This window comes from Haliotis cracherodii, unplaced genomic scaffold (assembly GCF_022045235.1).
Source record: "Haliotis cracherodii isolate W230 unplaced genomic scaffold, xgHalCrac1.p SCAF_5, whole genome shotgun sequence".
Taxonomy (NCBI): Eukaryota; Metazoa; Mollusca; class Gastropoda; order Lepetellida; family Haliotidae; genus Haliotis; species Haliotis cracherodii.
Genome location: NW_027266308.1, coordinates 30,279,302 through 30,293,959, shown reverse-complemented (window position 1 = coordinate 30,293,959; position 14,658 = coordinate 30,279,302). Strand labels below are relative to the sequence as shown.

General features: G+C 42.3%; 1 protein-coding gene across 1 annotated transcript in view; it reads left to right on the top strand.

Moving 5' to 3' along the window:
- Positions 1-3,046, top strand: part of LOC139442212 (gephyrin-like) — a 33,812-nt gene extending 30,766 nt beyond the window's left edge. Inside the window, exons 16-18 of the mRNA XM_071222996.1 lie at positions 947-1,020; positions 1,419-1,587; positions 2,463-3,046. Of these exons, the coding sequence (XP_071079097.1) occupies positions 947-1,020; positions 1,419-1,587; positions 2,463-2,693 (474 nt within the window). The 3' untranslated portion in view covers positions 2,694-3,046. The remainder of the gene's footprint in view (positions 1-946; positions 1,021-1,418; positions 1,588-2,462) is intronic.
- Positions 3,047-14,658: the final 11,612 nt, after the last annotated feature.

Below are 14,658 nucleotides of genomic sequence, written 5' to 3'. Positions count from 1 at the left end.
GTCAGGCTCGCTGACTTGGTTGATGAAAGGTCATCGATCCCAATTGCGTGGATTGATGCTCATGATATTAATCACTGGATTGTCTGGTCCAGACTCGATTATTTACAGACCGCCGTCATATAGCTGGAATATTGCTGAGTGCAGCGTAAAACAACAAACCAACCAACCAACCAACCCGAAGGGTAGACAATCGGCTCGGTTCCCGTTGGCATTGGCCCCGTCGTCAGTGTTCCCATCCTATTCCGAGACATAACTTGAAAACAAAACTGTTCAATGTTTTTTAACGGAATTTGGCATATGCATTGCCCATCACCTTAAATTTTCAAAATATAATTTTTTATGTTTTCTTGGTAACAGTTTGATTCTGTTTTTATGGGTAAGAACACTTGCTAATGTGCAGTGCTACACCAGTTGATTCCATTGTCACTATTGAAGTGGTCTTCAATATAAGCTGGGCTTTGGACTTTCTGTTTGCATGTTGAAAGTCATTGGGCAAGTGTATTCCTAAATACGGAAGTGATGAACCAGAATTTGCCTACATTTAAACTTTTTATTAGGGTAGTTTGTGGCATAGGTATGATTTGGGTTTATGTTAGACATTAGGGGTCCAAGAAGACTATTGATAGATATTGGTATTGTCAGCTTAATTTGGGGCATTTAGAAAGAGGTGAGGATGGATGGGGCTGCTTCTGTTTTTCAGGTTATCCTAAAATAGGAATGTTCTACCTCACAAAACATTAGGCTTGCGTAATTCTTCTGTTACAAAATTTTTTGCATTATTTGTATGAATGATTGGAGATAAACCTACTGTGAGTTCAGTTCATAATAATTTCCAAACCTCATGCTGTTGGAGTCAATATCGATTGGAATCTATGAGTTTCAAATCTGTTTGAAACCTCTAAATTGAAACTGCTCTATGTTAATTTCCTTACTGTTCTGTCTGCAGGACTACCTAAAGCAGGTTCTACACAAGGACTTTGGTGCTGACATCCACTTTGGCAGAGTCTTCATGAAGCCAGGGTGAGGTTTTATAGAAGCAGTGGACATTGTGTGGCCCCCTTGCTTGCCTTACTGAACAGTCTTGATGAGTTTGTAATACTTTTGGCTTTACAGAAAGATACTATTTGGGGCTCTCAGGCACTCATTCATAAGTAAATCTCAATGATACAATAAGAAACGGTTCTTGTCTATTTTCATACAAAATAAAACCGCCTCTGTGGTGCAGTGGAGAGAGTGGAAGGTCGGTGGTTTGATCCCCTGGCTGTCTCATGTCAAAAGACATTAAAAGATGGTCCTTGTTTTATCCCTCCACCACCACCAACATACAATCAAATAAAATTTAAAACCAAGATAGAACACCTTTCCAGACATTATATATATGTGACCACACACTAACTGCCTCTTTTTTTCGCCTCTAGCAAGCCAACATCATTTGCCACATTAGAGCACAATGGAAAGAGGAAACTGTTTTTCGGTCTTCCTGGCAACCCCGTGTCGGCCATAGTTACATGTAACCTGTATGTCATCCCTGTCGTGGCCAAGATGTCAGGCAGCACTCAACCCAGGAGGACTGTGCTGCAGGCTAAGGTGGGTGGCTGGGTTGTCGATGGGTTGTTGCTGTAGGGGTCATGGGGTACATTACATGAGAGAGGTTGCCAAGATGGTGGTCTGGAGATGTCGCTGTGTTGTTGCTGTTGGGGTCTTGGGGTACAATACATGAGAGAGTTTGCCAAGATGGTGGTCTGGAGATGTCGCTGTGTTGTTGCTGTTGGGGTCTTGGGGTACAATACATGAGAGAGGTTGCCAAGATGGTGGTCTGGAGATGTCGCTGTGTTGTTGCTGTTGGGGTCTTGGGGTACAAAACATGAGAGAGGTTGCCAAGATGGTGGTCTGGAGATGTTGCTATGTTGTTGCTGTAGGGGTCTTGGGGTACAATACACGAAAGTGGTTGCCAAGGTGGTCTGGAGATGTCGCTGTGTTGTTCCTGTGGAGGTCCTGTGGGTGGTGTTTAAGTCCCTACAGCCCATGGGTCTCATGTGCTGTGCAGAGCTATATCCCTACATTCCAGGATCTTCTGGTCATGATTTTCAATCCCACATTCCCCTCCAGTGTCATGTTTACGATCCTTGGTTTTCTTCCACAAGACCCTTCCCTTAATATCACGAGAATGTGAACGTCTACAACCGCCCTCATTACACCTACTCACTGTGAGACCTCTGAAAGACTGCTCATAAGGATTATTGAACTCACTTACGCCAAGTGATGGTATTGTCATGAATCAAAACAATCACAATAATCTACCACTGCTCTCTTTCATCTGTTAGAGACACATTACCAGTATTTCAGTATTTCCTAAATTACAATACATTTAATTCAAGGTCCTCACCCAACCATGATATTGCTGCAACACTGCAGAGGGCATCATACAACCTTAAACACTCACTCACATGTCTTCATCTCAGATATCCCAAGATCTGCGTCTGGACCCAAGACCTGAGTACCATCGTGCTGTCCTCGCGTGGACCCCGGGAGAAGCCATCCCAGAAGCCACCAGTACAGGAAACCAGATCAGCAGCCGCCTGCTGAGCATGAGCACTGCCAACGCCTTGTTGATGTTGCCGCCAAAGTCGGAGACCCAGACTTCCTTGAAGAAGGGAGATATCGTAAACGCCATGGTGATCGGCAGACTCTAGATTCCAACACATATTTTTGAATTCCATCGCAACCTTCCATTAGGCCACAACGAATCAATTTATAATGTGTCAAAATTAAAATGGACTTGGACACTAGAAGTGCCAAAAGTATTTTAGCTTTTGATTAGTAGTATTGTCATATGATTACTGTAACATCAGTTCTACTCCTTTTTGAGATTCCATTTGGACCAACACAGTCAATATCATACCTGGTCATATGGGAGAAGACAATGAGTCAACAGGTTTCTTTTCCTCTGTATAGTGTCTTCAGTACACATTCTCACATGGAACTACACAGCACAGATATAATCAATATTGGTGTTGCTGCATCTACCATTTCAACCATTATTTTTTTAATCCAAAATGCTAAAAAAATTTGGGAAACAATATCATTCATTATGTTCCCGAAATTTATAGCACAAATATTATGTAATTTTTGCCTTCCAATGTAAGCAAGATGGTCTAACCTGTCATGATTCATTGTGCAGAGTTATGTACCAGGATCTGTGGTCGTGGTTTGAACCTCACCTTCCTCCCATTCCTTGGTCTGTCAGCGCCACACAAGTGTTCTTAGGTCAAGTGCTGAATGTCTACAGTGGTAGAATTAAGGATGAAAACCGTGTCATAAGTCTATTGTTAATTTTAAAAAGTTTTCGAGGGTCTTCATTTTTAAATACTGTAACATCAAGTCTCAAAGACCCCAAGTGGGTTACCCACTCTTAAGTACTGTCCTTTGTCACTGTGGGTTTACTTCACTTATTGAGCTGAAGAGTCTTATGATCGAGATACTATACTAAGTGGCTTAAAATACTAATCATTCCCGACAGTGTCATGTTAGTGTGATGACATGATATGTTGCCAAAGATACTTGGATGAATTCTAATTTATTTTCATCTTCATGTTGACAGTATTTACTGAGTGGCCAAAGATTGAAAGTCTATCTGAAAAATGTTTGTGTTTTGCCGGTGTTGGTGCATGTTAGTGAGTTGACTGTTATGAATGGGGACAAAAGTGCTATAGAATTTGGATTCCATTATATTTGTGAGGGTGACATCAAGGTGGTTGGGCAGTAAGCTACACAGTTAAGGTGAATGGTTGTGAACTGGTTTTGGTTGACATGACATGTATTTGGTAGGGGACTAAAAAGTATATTATTATTTGGGAAGGGTAATTTCACTCTGATACAGCCCGTGGCCATGTTCCACAAAGCTATTTTAGCACTACAACTGTTTCCAGCCAATGTTGAAAGAAATGTGAGCATCTGCTCATAATATCAATCACAGGTTTGTCTGGTTCAGACTCTATTATTTACAGGGCAGACTCATACAGCTTGATGAGAGCTGCTAACAAATCTCATCTTAAAGTGAGGATTGGGTGTTTCAATATGAGTTTATTGTGAGCCATCGTACCCAGATGATTTGACCGACTTGCTTAATCACAGGCTGTAATATCTCAGGCATGTAATAGCATTGAGGCATAAAACAACATTCACTCACCTCCATGGCTTGTCAACATACTCTGAGTGTTGATTGTCGGTCATGCTTTCAATGGCTTTTTGCTAGGTCCACAAATATTTACAAACTGCTTTGATGTGGCCAAAATAATGTTGACAGTGGCATTATTAGAATACCAGTTTCGTGTGCGGTTTAAGATGAGATTGTTTTGTATGTAAGTAGTCTCTCCAAACTTTGATACCTCGTTTGTTGACTTTCGGGATTTTGGAATGAATCTCTTGCACTGGCTGTTGGTATTTGTTTCATTGTCACTGAGTGTTTGTATTTTGCAAATAGTTTGCACATAGTACTAATGGAAATGTGATGCTACCCTTCCAACTGATAACACATGAGTGCTATATTGTTGCATGTGTTACATTCTCAGTGCTTACATGCGCTGTGTTTGTTTTGTTATTGTGGTATAAGCTTCTCGGTTGTTTCAGTTCTTTGAACACAATATTATTTGGCATTTTTTATTTGACAGCATTTATTGTTTAATCTGAGTTCTACTCCAGAAGACTGAGTATTTGTATGATAATAAGGCCCATATACAGAGTCAAAAAGTACTACAATTAATCAGAATTTTTCAGTGTGTGACTTCCCTGTGTGTGATCGATCATTGGTGTAGTGCAGTTTTAAGCAGTAAGGTGTGATCGTGAGAACTTTTTATTGTATATTAGATTACTTCAGTGCATCCCACATCATCAATATTTCACAGGCCTGTATACATTCCTCATCAGTGAACACCCACAACTGAGTTCCAGTGTAGGACATGTCAACTAATAACATGAACTTTGAGCCTGTGAGCCCCACCATTGCCTGATAATGAAGCAGTTAGTCCACAAGGCTGTGGGGGGCACGGGTGGCCCAGTCGTCTTCTGCCCCGCGATTCGATGGGCAGAGTTGCGTCCCTTGGGCACGCTAGAAACCTATGATTGTGGGTTCGAATTCCGGTTCGCCCCGATTATGTTTCTAGGTTTATCAGCACCATACACGTGTTCGTGGGTTTCACTGAAGTGGTAAACGTCTGTGACTTGCATCATTTCGGGCTTTCCTCCCACATTAAGCTGACATGCTGCGATATAACTGGAATACTGTTAAAAGCAGTGTTAAACCCATCTCAATCACTCGCCCCACAAGGCTGTGTCAGATATTGCATGGGGAAATATTGCCGTTTGTGCAAAATGGTCTAAGCACCGACTGGTTTTCCTCTTGCTGAAACCAAGTCTTGTCTTGATTCATTTCTAAAAATCGTGACTACACAGCACGTCAGTTGTATGTATTCACAGATGATGGAGGATGGTAGTGAATACAAGCAGTGTGAAGTATTGAGTATGAACATCTAATGAGCTCATGACATATATAAATATATATTTTCTTTTTGACAATTTTTTATTTAACAAAACAAGTTTGTGACTTTTGAATCTTTTAAAGCTAGCAAATAGGTATCTAGCTATGCAATGGCATGCTGTATGCATTTGGTCATGTGATTTATTTTATTTTTTGCAGACAATTCAATAAAACCTACACATAAACCTTTGTTCACAGTCATTGTCACAGTCGTCTAAGGCGCCATGTTGCACTGTGCAGAGTTGCGTCCCTTGTGCACGCCAGAAACTAGGGTCTTGAATCCTGGTTCGCCTTGATTATGTTTCAAGGTTTGTCAGCACCATAGTTGACTGGGTGGTCAGACTGTTGACTATGTTGAGTATGAGTCATCATACCGATCAATGCTTGAGTGTTACTCACAATATCAAACCCTTGTTTGTCAGGTTCAGAGTTGAGAGGGGCGGTCGGGTAGCCTAGTGGTTAAAGCTTTCGCTCGTCACGCAGAAGACCCGGGTTTTGATTCCCGACATGGGTACAATGTGTGAAGCCCATTCCTGGAGTCCCCCGCCGTGATATTGCTGGAATATTGCTAAAATGGCGTAAAACCATACTCACTCACTCAGAGTTGAGATAAGAACAGTGTGAGTGCCTTCTTACACAACACTCGGATATTTGACATACTTGTTAGTGGACATTTGCTTTGCGTTTTGCACCCATTGAGGTCGTGGAGAAGGAGCATTACCATTCCTGCTTCTTCGTGGACGCAGATGGTTGTACACGTCATCATGAGATCTGCCCAGCAGCTTGAAACAAAGCTTTTCTCGTAAATCGAAACAAAAATAACCAATACGGGTGGCCCAGTCGTCTGAGGCGTCGCGATTTGCTGTGCAGAGTTGCGTCCCTTGGCCACGCCAGAAACCTATGATTGTGGATTCGAATCCCTGTTCGCCCCGATAATGTTTCTAGGTTTGTAAGCACCGTAGCCGTGCTCTTGGGTTTCACCGAAGTGGTAAACGTCTGGCACCTGCATCACTTCGGGCTCTCCGCGATATAACTGTAATACTGTTATAAGCGGTGTTAAACCCAACTCACCCACTCACTCATTATCAGTTTAAAAGGAAATAGTAATCTGTTTGTGGACGCGGCCTGGTGTTTTTTCGGTTTATGGAGACAAAGGACAAAGGTGCTTGGTTAGCCAAATAAATGCCACAGAAACACTTGCAATTTATTTATTCTATTTTTTACCTGGAATAGGCAGCCTCAATTACCCATTACATTATACCAGTATCTCCATACGTAGGCTTCCATAAAGTCCTTAACATTATTAAAGCGGTCGGTACTGTGAAACTTCATTAACTCGATCTTCAGTTCTCATCTCTCAAAACTTCATTGTTCGACACAATTAGTCATTATTCTGATTCTTAGACGTTTGACAGAGAACATATACCTGTGAAACCGTAGCTTTATATGGCTACGCTTTTACTATCCAACATCTTCTGAGTGTGAGTTGGGTTTAACGCCACTTAACAGCCCGTAGTGAAACAGGTCTTAGATGTTACTCATTTTGGTGAAACCCACGAGCACAGGTATGGTGCTGACAAACCTAGAAACAAACAGGTTGTGCCATGATTCGAAAGGGGCGCAGCGGATTGCGGCACCTTAGACGACTGGGTCACCCGTGCCTCTCCAACATCTACCCATCGCTACATGTACAATGTACATGCATATGTATGTATTGGCGACCAGTAGATATCGGATAGTGAAAAAAGAGCAGTACATAACTACGCCTTCGCATTTAAGTAACACAAAGCTGCATACTCGTAAGGATATTGGTACGAAGGTACCATAGGTACGGCCTCCTTCGGCAATGTCCAAGATGTATGACAGCGTCCTGTAAACAAAAAAACAATGACTGATGTTATAAGCAAACGATCCAGATTGTCTGGACACAAAGACACGCAATCAACCAAATCGTGGAGTCTGAGCACCCGATCCATTAAGTAGCCTCTTATGACAAGGAGGACCTGTTCTAGAACAAGATTTCCTACAGGTCACCAAGGTACCACGCATGGTTCTTGAAACAGCAACTTTGTCAATTATCAACACCTAGCTCGGTTGACATAGTGTGTTTTCATTGACAGCAAGAACATGCTGTTAAATGTATTGCCTTAACGAGGCAACGTGTTTCAACGCAAGGGAGCTAACTCATGAAGGTTTCTTGCATAAACCTACCAGCTCGTCTGATTCCCCCGTGTTTCCTGCGATAAGCTGTTGGCTGGTTGAACATGGTAGTGGCGGAATCAAGTTAGTGTGTTTCGTCAACATCGTTAAACGACTCTGTTTAGTGGACAAGAAGCTCTTGAAGATGTTGTTGAAGCAAGACCAGTATATTCTTCAGTTGATCCTGAAGCCAGGCAAGTATAGATATGTTTGTACATTGATCTTGAAGCCAGACAAGTATACATATGTTTGTACATTGATCTTGAAGCCAGACAAGTATACATATGTTTGTACATTGGTCTTGAAGCCAGACAAGTATACATATGTTTGTACATTGATCTTGAAGCCAGACAAGTATAGATGTGTTTGTACATTGATCGTCAAGCCAGACAAGTATAGATATGTTTGTACATTGATCATGAAACCAGACAAGTATAGATATGTTTGTACATTGATCATGAAACCAGACAATTATAGATATGTTTGTACATTGATCTTGAAGCCAGACAAGTATTGATATGTTTGTACATTGATCTTGAAACCAGACAATTAAATACACTTTAGTATATTGATATTGAAGCGAGACGAGTACATTTACTTTAGTATATTGAGTTTGAAGCGAGACGAGTATATATTCTACAGTATTTTTACATTAAATCAAGCGAATATATATGTTTCAGTATTTTTACATAAAAGCAAGACGAGTGAGTATACATGCTTCGTACATTGATCTTGAAGCGAAACGAGTATATGTATTTTAGTATATTAATCTTGAAGCCAGACAAGTATACATACTTCAGTATACTGATCATGAAGCGAGACAAGTATACTATGGTATATGCTATAGCTGGCTGTGGGAATCAGCCGCATGACTGACTGATACTCGTACACGTCACATACACGGGAAGACCCTACACCAGCACACACCGGCGGGCTGAGTCTCCCCCCTTCATCTCATCCCTCCATCTTTCCCCTCGTCATCCCTTGTTTCTGACAGAAGAGGATCTATATGTCCGTGATCATATTGTTTTCGGAACAGAAATACGAACTATCAAATATTCTTAATGAAACTGCATTCATATCTTGAGACGTCGAACACATATCAAGGGAAGTGATACCTTTTTCTGTTCAGGAAGTTCTGAAACATTCCATTTTCGACTTACCGTTCCATCATGTTGGACTTAAAAACCTAATGAACTAATGTTGGAGGTCACTTCATTCCGGGGGCATAAGTCTGAAAAATGTTCAGTTTTTCTTTGCTGAGTGTCACCCAACGGGTGAGTAAAGAGAGTTTGGTCTGACGCTGCTTTGAACAGTATTTCAGTTACAGCATGGAATGTCAGCTAAATGTGGGAGGCAGGCCCATAGTGATGCAGGTGTTTGGCTTTACCATTGTTGAAACTCACGAGGTAGTGTATGGTCCCGGTAAACCCAGATTCATGTTTCTATAAATGATTCCACACACAAAGACTGCAAAAGAATCATAAAGCTGTCGTCAGCAATGGATGGCGTGTCAGCTTATAAAGAGCGAGTACAGCTTTTCGGAATAGGAGGGGTGAGTATTGTCGTGTTATTATGTTGAAAAGACATCATTAAATGGGTACGTTGTTGTGTTACAGTATGTTTACTCTGACATACCCGATCCTCCTTTTTATATTCTGCGTAAGAGTATAGGTCCCAAACAACCCATGCTGGTCATAAGAGGTGACTAAATGGATCGGGTGGTTATGTCATCGTATCCCAGTTGCGTTCATCGATGCTTATGATGTCAGTCACTGGGTAGTCTGGTCCAGACTTGATTATTGACAGACTACCGTCATATAGCTGGTATATTGCGGCGTTAAATAAAACAACAAAGACACAAATAAACATACTCTTTTTTACCTATTACACTTTAGGATGATTGCAAATATATGCCTATACTGGTGCAGGTCGGGTATTACTTTGGTAAAACCCACGAGCACGACTATGGTGCTGGCAACCAAAGGATTATTTGAATCTGAGATTCTAAACTTTAACCAGCGGATCCTGACACGCACAAGAGATGCAACTCTGCGCTGTGGCAAACTACTACAAAAGCAACGTTCCACGATACGGTGACACAAAATCAACCAAGACACATTGCGTCATCCCGTAGGGATTCCGAGTGAGAATAGGTTCCCAGCAACTAGTGCTTGTATCCTCGGTGGAATTCCGGGTTACAACAGGTACCTAGCAACTTATGCTTGTCTCCCTTTGGGGTTTCGGGCTCGAATAGCAGTCTGGGCTGGAGACGACCAAATAGATCGTACCAGGCTCATTGACATGGCTGATTACGTGTCATCGTACCCCAACGGCGTGGAACGTTGCTCACAATATCAACCACTGGTTTGGTCCAATCTCGATTATGCACAAGACGATATCATATAGCTGGAATACTGCGGCGTTAAACAACAAACAAACACACAAACAAACAAACAAACATAGTATTGCTGGGGGCCTACTTAAACACGAAATTTTCTCCCATTTTAGAGTGTATACATTACTGGGGTAAGTAAAACCACTCACCACTAACTCTATTTTAGTTGCACTTAATATCACGAAGACCGTCTCCGTGGTGAAGTATATATAGCGTTTTCCCAAAGAGCGGAAGGTCGGTGGTTCGATGCCCGACCGCATCATACGAAAAGACCATAAAGAATTGTATTTGTTGTTACCATGCCTGGCGCTCGGCATTAAGGGATAAAACACTTACTGGTCGGCTCGGAGTCTGTGTTTGTAGGGTACCCATGTTAAAGTGCGGCATGGTATTTCAGTGGGCAGGCACTATAAGATGTCCTATATATAAATATGAACGTCATAGAAATAGCTATAGTGACTGTTAGTTCGAAATTATTCATGAACAAACCGAATTTACATATTTTACCTAATCTAGATATTTCATCTGAAACCCTAGAATTCACGCCTCGCCCATTGTTTCCACAGGCTTCAAATGTCACAACATCTTGCAAATATAGATACCGTCACTAATAGTGAAGGTTATATGACTAAGTGTGGGTATGCCTCCCCTATCCAACAACAAATTAGCGCATACACCATGGCACGCTGATTTATTAACACTAGTGTTTATAACAATTAGCAGCAATATTAATAAAGCGATTGACGTCACCAGATAGTGTTATCGCTACGTGATACTCGGAATGGTTGCCATGGTGACAGAAGCGCCTTCTCGCAATTACTCAAATTAGCGCGAGTATTATTTCAGCGATATTTCATAAATTAGAGAGTGAGTGAGTGAGTTTAACAGTATTCTAGTTATAAAACGTGTCAGCTTAATGTGGGAGGAAAGCCCGAAGTTATGCAGGTCTCAGACGTTTACCACTTTGGTGAAGCCTATAAGCATGAGTATGGTGCTGACAAACCTTGAAACATAGCCGAGAACTCGAAACCACAATCATACGTTTTTGGCGTGCCCCAGGGACGCAACTTTGCGCACACAACACAGTGCTAGCCCACTGAGACACGATGCCACAGTTTAACATTAATATCCCAGGATACTGACTCCGAGCCGACCAGTCCTTGTTTTAGCCCCTTAATGTCGAGCTCGAGGCAGGGTAACAACAAGTACCATTTGTAACGTCTTTTGATATGACGCGGCCGGGGATCGAACCTCGGACCTTCCGCTCTCCAGGCGGACGCTCTACCACTAGACCACAGAGGCGCTCCTATCCTGCAAGTCAAGTAACACATTTAAATAGAAGCGACAAACCATTTTCCATAATCATAAGAAATATCTGCTAAATTCAGACTTCGGTGTACGGTGTTAGCACTAGCGACAAAACGTAAGAAATAATCCCTTATCTCTTACTCTTTCACACTTTTTTAATTTTGAGGCCACTATATTTTGGTGTGGGATAATGAATAATTACTGGAACCCTGGCCAGATATATTTTACTTTATACATTCACTGCAACCACACATGTAGCCTTGCTCCAAGGCTGTACTGAAAGAAAAGTCCATGGATGCGTAATAATTCTATCATCCTAATAGGTAAGTCTAGATATATTGACAGTACAAGGATTCCAGTCTCTGATAGGGACAACGTGCTCTATTTATTTACATAATCTAGAAATTATGATTTAAACTAGTAATTATTGCCTTAGAGCCTTGTGCAAGTCTACCACACCTGTCAAGAGATTTAGAATGAGTATTTCTGATCAACATCCGTTCTCTGAGGAATCAAATATTGCCAACCTCAAATAACCTCATGCTGAATGGACAAGGCAAAACAAAGCAACACCCACATCAAGCATCTTCTTCAGCACCTACATCAGAGACCGCCTCCGTGGTCTAATGGCAGAGCGTCCGCCCGGAGAGCGGAAGCTCCGGGGTTCGATCCCCAGCCGCGTCATACCCAAAGACGTTAAACGATGGTACTTGTTGTTACCCTGTCTGGCGCTCGGCATTAAGGGGCTTAAAGAAGGACTGGTCGGCTCGGAGTCAATATACGGCATCAGTCCGGACCAGTACAAGCAACCATACACACACATACATGTGCATGCACGTCGCTATATAAGTGCAATATTCTTGGACGCGACGTTAAATCCCATTTCACCTCACCTTCATCAGAACGGGTGGTTGGCATCTCTTCCCGATGTGAACATCAAGCCAAGGTTTTCTCTCTTTCTTTGTTGTTTAACGCCACACTCAGCAATATTACAGCTACGTGACGACGGTCTGTTAATAATCGAGTCTGGGCCAGACAATCCAGTTCTTGATATCATGAGCATCGATCTGGGCTGCAATGACATACATCAACCAAGTCAGCCAGCCTGACCACCCGATCCCGTTAGTCGCCTCTTACGACAAGCATAGTCGCCTTTTACGGCAAACATGAGCTGTTGAAGACCCGGTCTAACCACATCAAATAAGGCGCGGTAATTCGCTATGGATAGTTGGGTCCGATTGGTGTGCTTGAAACCTGTGATCATGATTTCGAATCAAGAATTCGCGCTGATTTTGATACTTGGTTTGTCAGCACCGTTTATTTTATACCATACAGCAGCGTGCAGTTTACTTCCAGTTCAGTAATGATACAAGGTCAACACAGTTCTTCCATATGGGGAACATGGGTCCCACGGAACGCTAGCCATGCGACAAGAGTTTTTACCAAGAATCGTCGGCCACTTAAGCAAGGGACCATTCCAACTGTCGATGCTTCCTGTTACTTAAAATAGGTGTTATTCCTGGAAGTATTCCGGTAAGCTCTCATTTCACTCGTGGCAACAGGATTTTGTACCGGAAACTAAATGGACAACGAGGTGATGTGAAATGGGGTTTAACGTCTCGTTCCAATGGATAACGAACGAAGAGATGTATGGTAAAGTAAAGCGATATGTTGCGAGGCTTCAATACGATGTCACGTGAGTCTTACCACCTCCATCACCAAAGCGTTCGTCATATAAACTGCCGTTCAAAAAAGGTGAGGTGAGGTGAAATTGGGTTTAACGTCGTGTCCAAGATTATTGCGCTTATACATCGACGTGCATGCAAGTGTGTGTGTGTGTGTGTGTGTGTGTGTGTGTGTGTGTGTGCTTGTACTAGTCCAGACTGATGCCGATTTATAGTGCTAGCACACTGAGATATCATGCCGCAGTTTAACATGAATACTCAGACACTCAGACACAGTATACTGACTCCGAGCCGACCAGTCCTTGTTTTAGCCCTTTATGCCGAGCGCCAGACAGGGTAACAACAAGAACCATCTTTTAACGTCTTTTGGTATGACGGGGCCGGGGATCGAAGCCCGGACCTTCCGCTCTCCGGTCAAAAGAAAGTATACACACATGTTTGGTGGTGGCTAAACTGAAAGAACAAGAAATGGTTATTCGACGATGATGTAATTGATACGGATGTCATACACTGGATTGTCTGGTCCAGACTCGATTATTTACAGACCACCGTCATATTGCTGGAATATTGCTGAGTGTGGCGTTAAACAACAAACAAACAATCAAATTTGGTCACCTCTCGTCGTCATCAAGATGTGAGGGCCAGGGAGATGGTGAAAGACTTTTCGTTGCCATTCACGGCCTGTGTGCCATCCATGCTGCTACACCTCTTTAAAATATATGCTAATTTTAAGATTAAACCATGGCTCCTTTGTCTTTGGCCGCGCATGAAGTCACAGAAATTTTAGTTAAACACCATTTAGAAATGGCGGAACCCTATCGCCTTTACTTTACCTTGGCGATTGAACAATTTCACGAACAACACGTGTCGTCAGCGGGATTCGAACCAAGGATGTCCGTAACGGAGGCTAACGAATGTAGTCTTCTGCCAGGGCGACACATGAATCCCGAGGCAAGAGAGTTAACTGACGACGATACTGGATTTTTAAAGTGCGTTAACCCCCTTGCCTCGGGAAGATGGGGCGATATGGAATGGAAGAAATCATGTGGAATTAACAATGACATATTTACATGAACGGGAATAACTGTGATTTATTCAGAATGTTACTTTCTCTTGATCACAGCCATGTTTGCTCATTGTTGGCCCATCAGCATGGGCAAATATCATTTATGTTATTGATATATGTGCTCGCGTTGGTCCAATGTGAATTCTTTTCATGCCCCCGGACATGCACTTCATAACCGAGATGCCAAAGTTCAAGATGCACTTGCAAAGGCACTGGCAGCATATTTCACGTGCATCACACCGGGGCGTCTCACGGGTTATCACAGTTGAGCATTTGGCTTTTGAATAACGTTTTAAATATGATTACCAATACAATGTTGTTTAAACATTTTAGGCTGCTAGGGTTCTTTGAATGTTGGCCATGGTTTAAATAGGTTAGAGCACTACCCTTTAACGTAGATACGATACCAGGCGGCCATTCACGAAGCTGTCTTAGCTAAGACACATCTTATCGACATACGACAAAC